This window comes from Periplaneta americana, chromosome 6, assembly GCF_040183065.1.
Source record: "Periplaneta americana isolate PAMFEO1 chromosome 6, P.americana_PAMFEO1_priV1, whole genome shotgun sequence".
Classification (NCBI taxonomy): Eukaryota; Metazoa; Arthropoda; class Insecta; order Blattodea; family Blattidae; genus Periplaneta; species Periplaneta americana.
Window position 1 is genome coordinate 104,864,971 of NC_091122.1, and position 14,003 is coordinate 104,878,973.

The 14,003-nt window shown below is 34.3% G+C and overlaps 1 protein-coding gene across 1 annotated transcript in view; it reads right to left on the reverse strand.

Moving 5' to 3' along the window:
* Positions 1–961: 961 nt before the first annotated feature.
* Positions 962–14,003, reverse strand: part of LOC138701610 (zinc finger protein ztf-16) — a 51,269-nt gene continuing 38,227 nt past the window's right edge. The window contains exon 5 of the mRNA XM_069828676.1: positions 962–10,069. Coding sequence (XP_069684777.1) covers positions 9,671–10,069 — 399 coding nt within the window. The 3' untranslated portion in view covers positions 962–9,670. The remainder of the gene's footprint in view (positions 10,070–14,003) is intronic.

The window sequence follows — 14,003 nt, forward strand, 5'->3', positions numbered from 1 at the left end:
GTCACATATTTTGCACTGTAACTAGGTGAGTCAAATTGGCCATCACCGCGATTCGCACGTTTTTATCTTTTAGGGAATTGATAAGTTGTTCATGAATCTGAAAATAAGTACATCTCACTGTTGGTTCTACGAATTTTGAAATTATTTCATAAAATGTTGTCTTGCCGATGAAACATAGTTGTAAAGTTTTTGAAAATTTTTCAAACAATTTGTATCTTATATCGCACAAGTATAACGCAGAACTCACTGCTATGCTTCACCTCTCAGACTTCCACTCCCAATTACGGGCATTCTGGCACACACTGCATTAACTTTCAGCAATGGTCCTATTGTTTCTACCAAATATTTGTAAAAGAGGAATGACAAATATTACAGAATAAAAACAAAATTTGTAACGCAAAAAAAAAAAAAAAAAAAAAAATCTTTTTGACTCCCTATTTACTTATGTCTGCACATAAGTAAATAGTCTTCAGAACCTGATGAATTAGAATCTGAAGTTTCTTTTTCTATTTGAAAATATGTCTCTAAGTCAGTTTCTGCCTCATTCACATCTGATTCACCACACACATTTCTTAGCGTCTCGCACTGTACAGCTTTGTTTATATTAGGTTCCTGTGAATTTTCAGACTCATCGAGAACTACACACATGTCAATATTTTCAGCTATAGGTGCATCACTGCAACTTGCTATTGCTTCTTCGACGACCTTCTTTCATTTATAAGCAGAGGAGCGCGTAGATCAGAACTGTCTTGGGAAGATTCTCCTTTCAAAAATAGGAAAGGGACAGAAGTTTTCTTAGTTTTAGTAAAGACGATTCTTCAAAATTAGTTTCACGGAAATGACTGGAACACACAACAGTAGTTTTCGATAGTGTAAAACCTTTTCTGTTGATTTTCTTCACCCATGTTTTAAATCTTTGCAGTAACTTTTCTCAGTTCGGAAATACATGAAATAATTCTGAACACGAAAAATCACATCACCACGGCATTTTAAACTGTATTACGATACAATTTCTTCTATTTAGTCTACTGTAATTCAAAATCGTTCATATAAAAGAAAATACGTCTACATAAAACCACAACATTGGTATGTGGTGGTTCTATGATTAAATTAAAAGCAAAACATGACTTCACACAATCGTCAATAAGCCCGAAATTCTGTTCACGTTTACTACGGCAAGAGAAGATTATTTATTTTAATATAAAGCGCTGCGCTGCACTGCACTCGCTGATGTTCTCGGTCTACTACGCAATCACACCAGTTCAGTGGCTGTGACATCAGAAGTATTTGTGCGGAGTCAGTAACTCAAGAACCATGCCTCGCATTGACATGCGGCAAATTACATTCTACTTAGATTGAAAAACGTGTTTGATTAAAGCCAACTTAATTTTATAGCGGACTGCTCCTTTAATTGAAATAACTGACACCAGAGTCTAGCTTTCAAAACGCAGTCAACAATGCATTCATTGCTTCTCACTCTATCGGCTTTCTTGGAATTCGTATTTCTGTTCCTCCTGCTCCATGTGCATGTTCAATCAACAATGAGGAAATATTATAATGTATATTTTCTTTAATTATAAAGTTTAGAAATATTCCATTACCTAATAATGAATGTAAAATTATCTCGTAATTTTTCGTAATCAACAAACATAATATATGTTGACAGGTTAAAATCTTCCCTTTTTTCTATAATTTGTTGAATTACGAAGACGTAATCATTGTATGACTGTCTATTTTTGATCGTACAAATCTTCCCTAAGTTTATTTCCACTAATTGTATTTAAGCATCCAGTTATTATTTTTGGAACAGTTTAAATAGAGAATTTAATAAATGAATGCCTTTATAATCGTTGTAGTTCCATCTCTCTCCTTTTTTAAGAACTGGGATGACTACAGCTTCTTTCCATTCCTGAGGAATTTTAATTTTAAATGTCTAATATAGCTATGTTTAATATATCCAGCAATTATTGATGTACATTTCTATTAGAGCATATTTAAGGAGTTCACTCATATCTTCATATCTAAATTCCTCAGAATAGCATGATAGGTATGGAGGTACCAAGTAAATACTTTTTTAGCACTTGTTTTTGTAGGGTGAGGATAACTGAAAAATTCAGGCACTTCAAGATATCGGTTCTTAACAGTAGAAATATTTCATATGACTTCACTGATTGCCATATGCTAAGTCCCCTTTGGAAGACATCGGTTGATTCTGCAAGAGCTTACATTTACATGTGAACGAATTTATTTTGCATGTCTCTGCTGTTTTTCCTTTGTTTTGTTTGTTTATAGATCAAGTGTTATAACTGATCTATAACAAAGATAATATATTCAAGGGTAAATCACATGCAAAATAAACATTCTTTCCCTCGTCATGTGACCCAGTCGCTGTCTGAAGTGGACTTAGACAAATTCACGCTGCAGAAGAGCAGTCATTTTCTGTGTCTAATGCTGTACACCATTTCAAAAAATTCCATTTTTATTATTTTAATGCATCAGAGTACATTGCTCAATGGAATTTCCCTACAAAACGACCAACTATAGTCCCTATAAATGTTTTGAAAGGCATTTGTACGACCATTGTAACAAAATGTGCTTTATGATACAGAACTGCGATCTCAACATTCTATTTTAACTACATCGAATTAATACGAAATGGTATTACCTGTGAAAATAAATTTCAGTCATGTTTTTTCCCAACAACCATAAGCTACATGCGAGATTTCCATCAACTAAACACCTCTCTTTCCAAGCATACCAGTCGAAACTAATTCCATCAGTCAGTCAATCTTTCCAAGCACAGATAGCAACACGAGTGTTATCTCCAGGTAGAACTCAGAATGGTCTATATAGAGATAATATGACTGAATCACTCCAACACATCTTGTCAAGAAATGTGAGTTTCACATGGTAATAACTGAGACCTTTTGTGTATATAGATTAGACCAGCTGATCATTGAGAGTGTATGTAAGTGCCAAAAACATGAGTAGAAGTGTATGATAAATAATGACAGTAAAAAAAAAAAAATACAGTGGGGGGAATTATGCAGAAAAAGCATGAAAAGACATTCACTAACTCGCTCCTCATCATCATCGTACGTGACCACTACTTGCTAGCCTAGTGTTCAGTGTGTCAGCTCACGATATTTAATTAAGAATAGTCAGTAATAATTATATTACAACTTATTTGCACGTTTGTTTGTTAGTTTAAAGTTGAAGTGGTTCCGAGATTTTAAATTACATATTTAGTATGGAATAAAAATCTAAGATAGCATGACTTACAGCTTAACTCCATGGAAAAGAATGCCAACAGTGATGAATGTTTCTCAACATTATTCAATATGGAAGAAATTTTTGAAAGACAAACAAAAATTGAGTAGATATGATGGGATAGTACAGAATGGTGTGCATTAGCAATGCTCTTTCTGTAATGTTTACAAATATCCGATCAACTTTCAATAATATTTTATCAAAAGTTGTTGTTGTTGACTAATGCTGAGTTCTTGGCAATAAAGCCATTAACTCTCTTCCTCTCTAATATTTCTCACATACAAGTGGTTTAGAGGAAAGGATTGGATATAACTGAAGATGATTCTGATCCATTTCTTCCTAAAGTCTGCACAATGAACGAAGTGTTGAAGAAACAATTCCTGTCTTGTTCAAGTGTTTTAACAGATATGCTCTGTGAGTAATCGAAAGGATGCAACTGCACTTTTCCTTGGATACTCAGAAATTATATTTTGTTGTACACTGACATAATCTCATCTTTTATTATTTGAAATTTCGTGAAAATGGTATGACATTATATCTTGATATTTTGAGCTGATTAATCTTTTAACTATAGAAAATGACAAAATTGACATGTGGTTTTGTAAAATTTTACTTCCCTTCTTAGCAAGATGGTCTGCAGTTTCATTACCAGATAATCCACAGTGTGCCAGTATTCACTGCAAAACCAACCTTTTGTTAGGCTTCATCCAACAATCAGTTATTTTTTAACTTTTAGGTGACAGTGATTGTAACAGCAGTAATAGCGGCTTGTTGAAAATAAGAGATCTGGTACAATAGATTTTGAAATGTTGAATAGATGGCTTCAACTTCTCCATCAAAATTTGTAGCTCCATAACCTAAGGATTCATAAAACGAGAAAAGTGGACATGTATCATTAACACCTGCTCCACTTTGGTTGGACAGCAGGGATCCATCAATAAAAATATGGAGCCATTCATTCTTAGGGAATCTAGTATGACCACAGTCTAGTATATACAGTCACGAAGCTCAATACTTAATAAATATGCATTCATAGACAGTTGCTAACCACCAGGATCGCTACTATCGCCTCATCACAGACCCTTTCCGTAGCAGACTATAAACTGTATTGTACCTTCGATATCGTGTTTTTTTTTTTAAATTGACACCTTCCTTTCACTATTGAAATATGAAATACATAAGGTTTATATATTATTTTCATAAAGTATATATTATATTTTATAAACTCATCCTTCACTTTCCTGGATCTTTCGGAAGAAGAATAACTCTGACTTCTTTTTCTTACAATTTATAGTACTACAAAAGTCTCCTTCTCCCATATTATTATTCAAATGATTGTATTTTAGCCATTTACAGTTTTACAACCGATAACGAACTTATCACAGATTACACAACTTTTCATAATAATGCGAAATATGGCACAGTCAATGCCTTTTCGATCTAGGCCAGGCCGTAATGTATGTTCAGGTTTTCTATTTCAGTGTATGGAGCTCAGTGAAATATTATATTATAACTTTACTACGTATCATAGTGTAATGTGTCAGTAAGTTCTGTTTACTTCTTATTGCATAATATGTTGCAGAAATAATTATAAAACTGTGTTATTTTAATGTGAATAGAATTTTACATGTTAACATAATCTGTTCGCATCAACATTTCAGGTTTAGAATGGAAGCTATTTTGAGGTTTAATAAAAAAGAATTTATATTGTGATTTTAATTTAGCACATCTACCTTCCTTAATTGTAGACAGAAAATTTACCATACCACTCCTATGAAATTAGTCTATGTACGAATGTGTTACTTCTTCTCTTAGGTAGCAGATACATACAATAATTCAGTACTCAATTGTAGTATTAAAATACAGACAAATTGAATGTGGGGGGTATCATACATGACATTATGCTTAATTATAATGCATAATTGCGAATATAAGTTAAATATAGTAAACATAACCTATAATTTCCATATGAATGGAAGGGCATTGGAGACCACTAAAATTAGAAAGGGGTAACTGGTACAGTAAACATAACATATAATTTCAACATAATCTAAATATTCATGCGGTGCAACTGAAAATTATTGAATCCTGCATAAATGAATGTACAAGAATTTTGCAATATTTAATTGAAATAAATGCAGGTATTATACATACAAACAACGTAATTTTCACACCAAAAATAATATTACATCTGAACTCGCAAGTGAATTATGTCTGAAGTGTCTCATAATCATTGTTTTAAATTTTATTAATGCAATTACACTACATTTTAGAGAAATATTTGTTACTCTTTATGCATTCCAACTAATTTATATGGCTGAAACACTGCCCTTCGTGATCGGGCTATGCAAGTTACATGATCTGCTTTACAGCCTGTATTAGATCACGATGGCAGTGGCACAGTCTATTGTTCCTAGTACTCACAGCACTCCAAGTGGCTAGCAACTATCGCGAGAAATGCAAAAAATCATCCCAAGCTTCGTGACTTTATATACTAGATTGTGGTATGACTATAATGCTTTTCATGCGACTTAGTTCATATGTCTCACCTTTTTTGTGGCTATGATATTTTGTCTGGGAGTATGTAATATTTAATTTATCATAATTAACTACGATTGAGTTTTACCATTACAACTAGGCAACATTGCTTAAGTGCAAATGGCTCATGTTGTTCTGGGTGGCTAAAAAGCTGTGACCTGCATGAACTAAGTTGCATGAAAAGGAGTTTAGTTTCCAATGCTAGCAATTTTGGGACTTACATGACATACTGTAGGTTTCCAATATCAATGTAGGGACAAACAAATGTTTTTATTGGAGGGAGGAAGAAACTCATTATTAGATGGCGCCATAACAAATTAAAAATTCAGAGCCCAAGGTAAAACAATAATGGTGTAGTTACAAACAATGACGAGTGGAGGTTTGTCTCATATTTTACAATCTCAAATTACTTCAAGTCAGAATTCGTTGTCTCAAACATAATGTAATAGCATATAAAATCTGAACTGAGTAAGGATGGGATGCATTACAGGGATGATACATGGCTACGTTCCTATGAACGTGAGGGCAAAGTTATCTGTGAACAAGCTCACTGCTTCCAAAACAAAGATAGTTAATGTTGTGAAGTAAACTGAAAATATTATGGCATTATAATCTGAGACTTTAATCATTAGGTAATAGTTAACTATTAACACATATAAATAGTAGTTTATGATTAGTGTGTTCTAGAATTCTCTGCTAAAGCTTCATCTTCATCAATAGATTACCGGCATGAGGTTGTACTGTGTGACACAGAAGTCAGTTGACAAATGGAAAACATTACTAATTGTAAAACTGAAATAATTATTGTACAAATAACATAATGATGTGTTCCCTCCAAGAAGTCCATAATCTGAGTGAACTTTTACATTTGTACTGTTAGGTTGGCAGTATATATTTCCCTTTTGTACCACTAGAATTCTCCACCCTTTGTCTTCTTTATCAGTTTTCCTGAATTAGTTTCTATGGAATACATAAAATGAATACAGTACATAAATTGAAGTAGACAATGGTATAGTAAACAACAATGCTACAATTAGTTTCTGTTTTCTTTCGTTAATTTTTTTAAGCTATTGAGTTATTTCTTTGAGTTGAGTAAGAGGTGAAGAAGATGACATTACTGTTTATTGTTTTAAGTTATGATATTGATATTCATTGGACGTTGAAGAGATCATGTTGATTCCTGAACAGCGAAGAGAAGCTGAAGACGAGTTTCACAGACATCATCCTGACATTTCAAAACAATCATACCAAAATGTAGCCAAATTATTATATCAATTTAAAACAACAAGAAACAAATTGATCGTTCCAAATCTGTTACTGACAGAGCATTCAACAGACGTGATTGCGAAGATGATGGTCAGCTCTAAAAGGTCAATGCACTATGTGGCTCGAGAAAGTGGTATCAGTAGAGAATCTGTTCGCAGAATATTGAAATCTGCAAATTTTCACCCCTACAGATTAGAGCATTTACACACAATGCACAAGAAGATCCACTCAAGAGTCGAACATATTGCAAGTGGATCACACAGCATTTGCATACTGATCAATCCTTCCTTCAGCATGTTCTGTTCAGTGATGAATGCTTATCCTTTCTGGATGGGCACGCTCATACACAAAATGCAAGATACTGGTCCAAAGAAAACCCAAGATGGATGAATGAAGCTAACAACCCTGGTGCTCCAAAAGTTATGATGTGGTGTGGAATACTAGGTGATATGGTTGTGGGACCATATTTCTTTGATGGAAATGTAAACCAACACACATATGGGGAATTATTGGATAGCACTGTAATGAAGTTACTGTATGATTTGTCACTAAACAGATAGATAAGAATGTTGTTTCAATAAGATGAGGCCATGGCACATTATGCTCTAATGGTTCACCAGAAACTAAATGAGATACTCAGTGTGTACTGGGACGAGGTGGACCTCAGTTATGGCCTCCACGGTCACCAGATCTCACACCCCTCGATTTCTTTTTATGTGGATTTGTGAAACGTTTTTCAGATAGAGCCTACATTATAGATGACTTAAATCAAAGAATCACCCATGTTAGCCAGCATATCTCACCTGCAATACTTTTAAATGTGCCAGAAGAATGTCAGAATCAAGTGAGACACTGTCTGCGGTAGGTCTTGAACCTCACAAGTGATATCAAGAAGGCACCACTTATGAGGAGATAATGGGATAGTGTGGCCAGTTACTGTATACAATTATATTTCCAAATTAGAGTACTGTTTCACATTTGTCAACTGACTTCTGTGTCACATGGTATCATGACACTGCCTGCCCTCACATTGCAAATATAGTGGTAACATATCTAACAAAACAAAATGTGAACAAGTTGTCCCTCATCTACCACGACCTGGATCATGTGAAGTCTATTTCTCAACATGAGAAGGAGCTTCAAGGTCAACGTTTTCAATTAAATAGAAGTTTTAATGAAGGCATAGAAAGTTCAGAAATGGATGCCCAAAAATGACTACACAACAGAACAAGTGAACCAATACTGAAGGATACTACTTATAAAAGACCATACTGCATAACAATTTTGCTTTCGGATAATGTGAGTAATAAAGTTTGTGCAAGTATTAATTAAATAGCTCTTGTATATGCACTATATTTCACTAAAAGTCGTAAGCCACAACATTTACTTAGACAATAACTAAATCAAGATTTACACATGCAATGAATGTTAATAAGAACTAAATGAATAATGCATATCTGTTATGATGGAAGTTTAAGATACTAATCCATGCCATGGAAAGAAATGTCTTCAATATTCGAAACTTGTTATTGGTTCATCTTCAGAGAAATGTAGAAATATAGCAGAGAGGGTACAGTCAGTAGAGTTGTCTCACAATGCCTCCAGCTAGGTCATATGGACCCGCTAACCAATATCAGGCATGGTCCTTCAAGCAGTTTGGGGATTGCCTGTAGGTGATATAACTGCCATAACATAAAAATATGGTGTCTACATTAAAACAGTTACACTTATCACTACACCACTCATCTACAGTATATTGGGAAGCAAGAGAATTAATGGGTTTATTACCAAGAACTCAGCATTGGTTAACAATAACATATTTCAAAGCAATGAGAGGTCTATTGACTAACTGTTATTCTTCAAGAAAAGTTCAATGATCATAAATATGCTCGTAATCATAAATATATTATGGAAGAGCTCATGCCATTAGATACAAAAGAAAAAAACTCCATCAATATTGTGACAATATCAGAATGGTATTGTGATCAATCATCATAGACATTTTTGAAATTTTCTATAATCCAAGTAAAGGCAAATGAACTATCAAAGATTTCCATCTACTGTGATGGATAATACCTATTTGGTATAAACTTTACCTTTTATTTTTTATTAAGATTTTTCAGTTATCTACCACAGAAATACTATATGAACTAAACTGACTAATCTATTCTAAACTCAGAGTTTAGAACAAGTAACAAATTTCAGTTCTGTTAGCACATAATTTTACAATATATGCTGAAAGGTAAAATGCAGGAACTCAACATGTCATGGAAGATGATATGATAAAATATTTCCCTCAGTCAAAAATATTCCTGTAAGATTGATCTTGTACTCATGGGTTCAAAGAGAACAGAATAAGTTAAAGAAGAAAAAATTAGCAGCATATTATGAATAAACATTATCACAGATACCTGGTTCATGGGTTAGAAGTGAGAGTCTGAAATTATTATACACAAGATGAGATCCATGATTCTTTTCTGTTTGACAACTATATGGGAATTCTATTAACACGAATAGTATCTTAGTCTCCTGAATCTCATATTAGAAGTGCTACCAACAAATAAGGCTTACCTATGTGCTTTCCACTGAGTTTTTGCTATTGGTGCGTCTTGCTGAGTAGGTGCGAATTGAATTCATAGACATTAGAGCACTGTTCCCCACAGATATTACATTTCCAAGGGTTACTGTCAGAATGACAGCCCTTGTGCAGGAAGTACAGTGTCTGGTCTGGGAAAGCAATGCCACAGAACACACACTGCAGTGCTGGAGCTGAGCGCTTGTGAGGTGATCGCCATCCAGTGGAGTCAGATGGCTGTTCAGGTCCCGTTGAAGTGATAGTTCCATTTGTGGTTGTTGCAATGGGCTGCAGGCTGAATGAACTCTCTGGCCTTGGAGATGCTGTGGATGGACGGCCTCGAGCAGGGACTGAGGAATTGCTGCGATTTCCTATTTTCCGCTTCAGGTCGTCACGAAGGAGTGACTTAAGAGGTGAAACCTTCAATTAAAGAATTAAATTCTTAAACAGCTATAATGGTTATGTCTGAAACATTTTTCAGCAGTTTACTGCCTGTATACACAAGTTAATTACTGTATTTTATCGAATATCTCGTGTCCTCGAATAAGCCGCACACCCCACTTTTCAAAAGAAAAAAAAAATAACAAACACAAAGTACAAAAATGAAACTTTCGACAAACGTATTCATGGCAAATTAAAAACAATTCAACACAAATATAGTTTAGATAAATTTTATCCTGAACAGGATGCATATACTACTTGCATGTCAATTGTCTTGCTCAATCGACCATTTACATGATATATGTCAGTAATAGCAAAGTTAGTAAATTAACCAACTTTATTTTGTATGATATTACGTGGTTTCCATTGTTGTTTAATAACAGTTCTTTCTTTTTCTTCCAGTCTCTGATGTAACTTTCACTTACAACAAATTTACATTTTCCCCTGCGTATTTGATAATTTTAATTTTTTCACTGCAAGTAGAGGATCACAATCTCATAGCTTTAGTGATAGGGGAAGAGGAGGCACATCTGAACAGCTTTTCTATTTACATTTTTTATTCACATCCATTATCAATTGTTTGAACTTTAAATGGCACAGAATAATGAGACATTGCTTAATAAACTTACAATATACATGAAACGTAAATTAAGTCAAAACTAACTCTTGTAACATGTTCAAAACTGCGCCATTTGAAAGATACCTTCGAACAGGTATGTGGAACTTTTGAACAATGTCCAAATCATCTGTTAAAGAACTACTGGTAATCAACACTAAAAATATTATGTAAAAAGCACTACTATGGTTACATTATTTTTTCAATTGTTCCTCCTGAATTCTCCGGTTGTGTGAATTTCATGAAAATATCACTTTTCTCTGTCTTACTGCAGTCTTTAGTTTCACGTTTGTGGAAACATTCACATAAACCTGATTGTCCATCAACCTCTTCTCTTCTACTTGTCCAACACAGAGAACTTCGGTTTCCTTTGTTGCATATTATGTCAGCAAAATATTTCCTCGATGTCATTTCATGAGACATGTCATACTATGAAGCTGCAGTTCTTAATGAGAGTTTCCCTTCACTAGCAGACCTTGCTGCTTCCTGAATAATTTCACTGCATAATTCATGCTTGTTCTTTTTTTTTTCTGTATGTCTGAAAAATTTTATGCCCTAAAAAGAAATATAATATCATCAATAAATTCGTTACATAAAACTTTTAAAACTTTTTTCACAGTATTGTTAAATTAATGTTGTGGGGCAGTTTTGAACAGGGTTTAAATGTTCTGCCAAGGAACTGTTCACATGTGCCCCATGTAACCCTATCAAGTACGATCATTTATTAAAAGAAACAAGAAGTAAATATTAGAGATCTAAAACAATTTTCGAAAAGTGAATTCATTAGGCTCTAATATTACATAATGATACTTACCTCTGACACGTACATGTCAGAATATCCTTACGAAAAAGAAAAACTGTAAGCATTTCAACACCATGTATTTTGGGTCCCTATCACAATAGCATGACGTCCTCAGGTTGTGGATAGAGGAGATGGCCTCCAGATATGGAGGATAGCTGCGAATATATTGAATAAGCAGTCATGGACAGCCAATAAGGATTGGTCCTCCAGCTTGGGGAATTGGACAAAGGACTAACAACCCATCACCTTAAAATAGAATCTGTTACAAAACTGCAACGTAAGCGTGGCTAACAAGAAAGACAGGCTACGGTGCGACGTCACATTCTTAGTCATAACACGGCCAACAGTGAACAAATTTATATATAAATGCACATTTAACATGAGTTTAATATAGCAATTCCTTTGTTTTTTAGAACTCTGAACACGTATTTATATTAGGCGATTGTCATGATGGCCATGACTGGACTATGATAATCACGTGACTCCGAAACGTGCAGCAGACTGTCTTTCTCATTAGCCATGAATGTCATGATGGCCATGACTGGACTATGATAATCACGTGACTCTGAATAGTGCCACAGACTGTCTTTCTCATTAGCCACGAACGTATCAGAATGGGACTGATTCTTTGATGCAATCACAGCAAAGGAATAAGGTTATCAAATTTGGTACTTGAAATGTCACAAGTCTTTATAGAACAGGAGGGATAACATTAGTAGCAAAAGAACTAGCTAGATATAAAATAGACTTTGTGGGAGTACAGAAGGTTAGGTTAGATGGGAATGGCATATTAGGTATTACCAATAGGGCATTACTTGTTGTATTATGGGGAAGGAAACAACAATCACCAATTATGAACAGGATTCTTTATTCATAAAAGAATAAAATCAGCAGTAAAGAAGGTCGAATTTATCAGTGACAGGTTTTCATATTTAGTACTTAAGGGCAGATGGTATGATATCATAGTTATGAATGCTCACACCCCTACAGAAGAGAAAGACGACCATATAAAGGATACCTTCTATGAGGATTTGGACCACACTTTTGATCAGTTATCTAGATATCACATGAAAATTTTATTGGGGGATTTCAATGCTAAAGTAGGATGGGAGGATATTTTTAAACTGACTATTGTAAAAGAGAGTTTACAAGGAACTAGTAATGATAATGGAGTTAGATTAGTTAACTTAAAAAAATTTAATTGTGAAAAGTACAACATTCCCGAATAAGGATATACATATACTTGGACATTTCCAGATAGATTGACACAACCAAACAGATCACATATTGACACATAAACAAAGATATACTAGTATAGCAGACATTCGATCCTTCAGAGGGGCAGACTATGATTCTGACCATTATTTGGTGATTGGAAAATTAAGAGAAAGACTATCAGTAGCCAAGCGAGTAGAGCAACAAGTTAATATTAAGGGATTCATTATTCTGAAATTAAAAGACGAGGAAACTAAGCAACATTATCAGGTCAAAATTTCAAATAAGTTTGCTACTTTAGGAAGTTCTGACGAAGTTGAGAAGGAGTTAGATATTAATTGCACGTGGGAAAATATTAGAGATAATATCAAAATTGCAGTTGAACAGAGCATAGGTTATTATTTTTATGAAGATTACTCCATGGTAGTAGAAAGGAAGAATGAAATTCTTACAGAATCCAGTCCAGACGAATAAAGATAATTATTTCAATAAACTTCTCTGACTAGGGTTGCCAACCCTCCCGTATTTCCCAAGATCTCCCATATTTGCCCCCTAATTTTTAACAGTCTCCCGGCTCCCATATTTTTCTTTTCTTCAAGCATTTTTTTTTCCTTACTTTTGCATAATGTAAAAATCACTATTCTAAACATTTGAGTTGCCGTTTATATGATAAATTTTGTTCTTAGCCCGAACTGCGATGCCATAGAAGAAGAAGAAGAAGAAGAAGAAGAAGAAGAAGAAGAAGAAGAAGAAGAAGAAGAAGAAGAAAAAGAAGAAGATGCAACTCAGTTGAGAGAGAAGTTTTATATAATATTATTTCTGAATTTGGTATTTCCAAGAAGATAGTTTGATTAATTAAAATGTGTCGCATTGAAACATACAGCACATTCGTATAGGCCAGTTTCTGTCTGATGCTTTTTCAATTCACTGCGGGATAAAGCAAGGAGATGCACCATCACCTTTATTTTTTAACTTTGCTCTAGAGTAGGTCATTAGGAAAGTCCAGGAAAACAGATAGGGCTTGGAATTGAACGGGTTACATCAGCTGCTTGTTTATGCGGATAACATGAACATGTTAGGAAAAAATCCACAAACTATTAAGGAAAACACGGGAATTTTACTTGAAGTACGAGATAGGTTTGGAAGTAAGTTCCGGGGGGGGAGGGGGGAAACAAAGTATATGATTATGCTTCGTGATCAGAACATAGTACGAAATAAAAATATAAAAATTGGAAATTTATCCTTTGAAGAGGTGGAAAAATTCAAATACCTTGGAACAA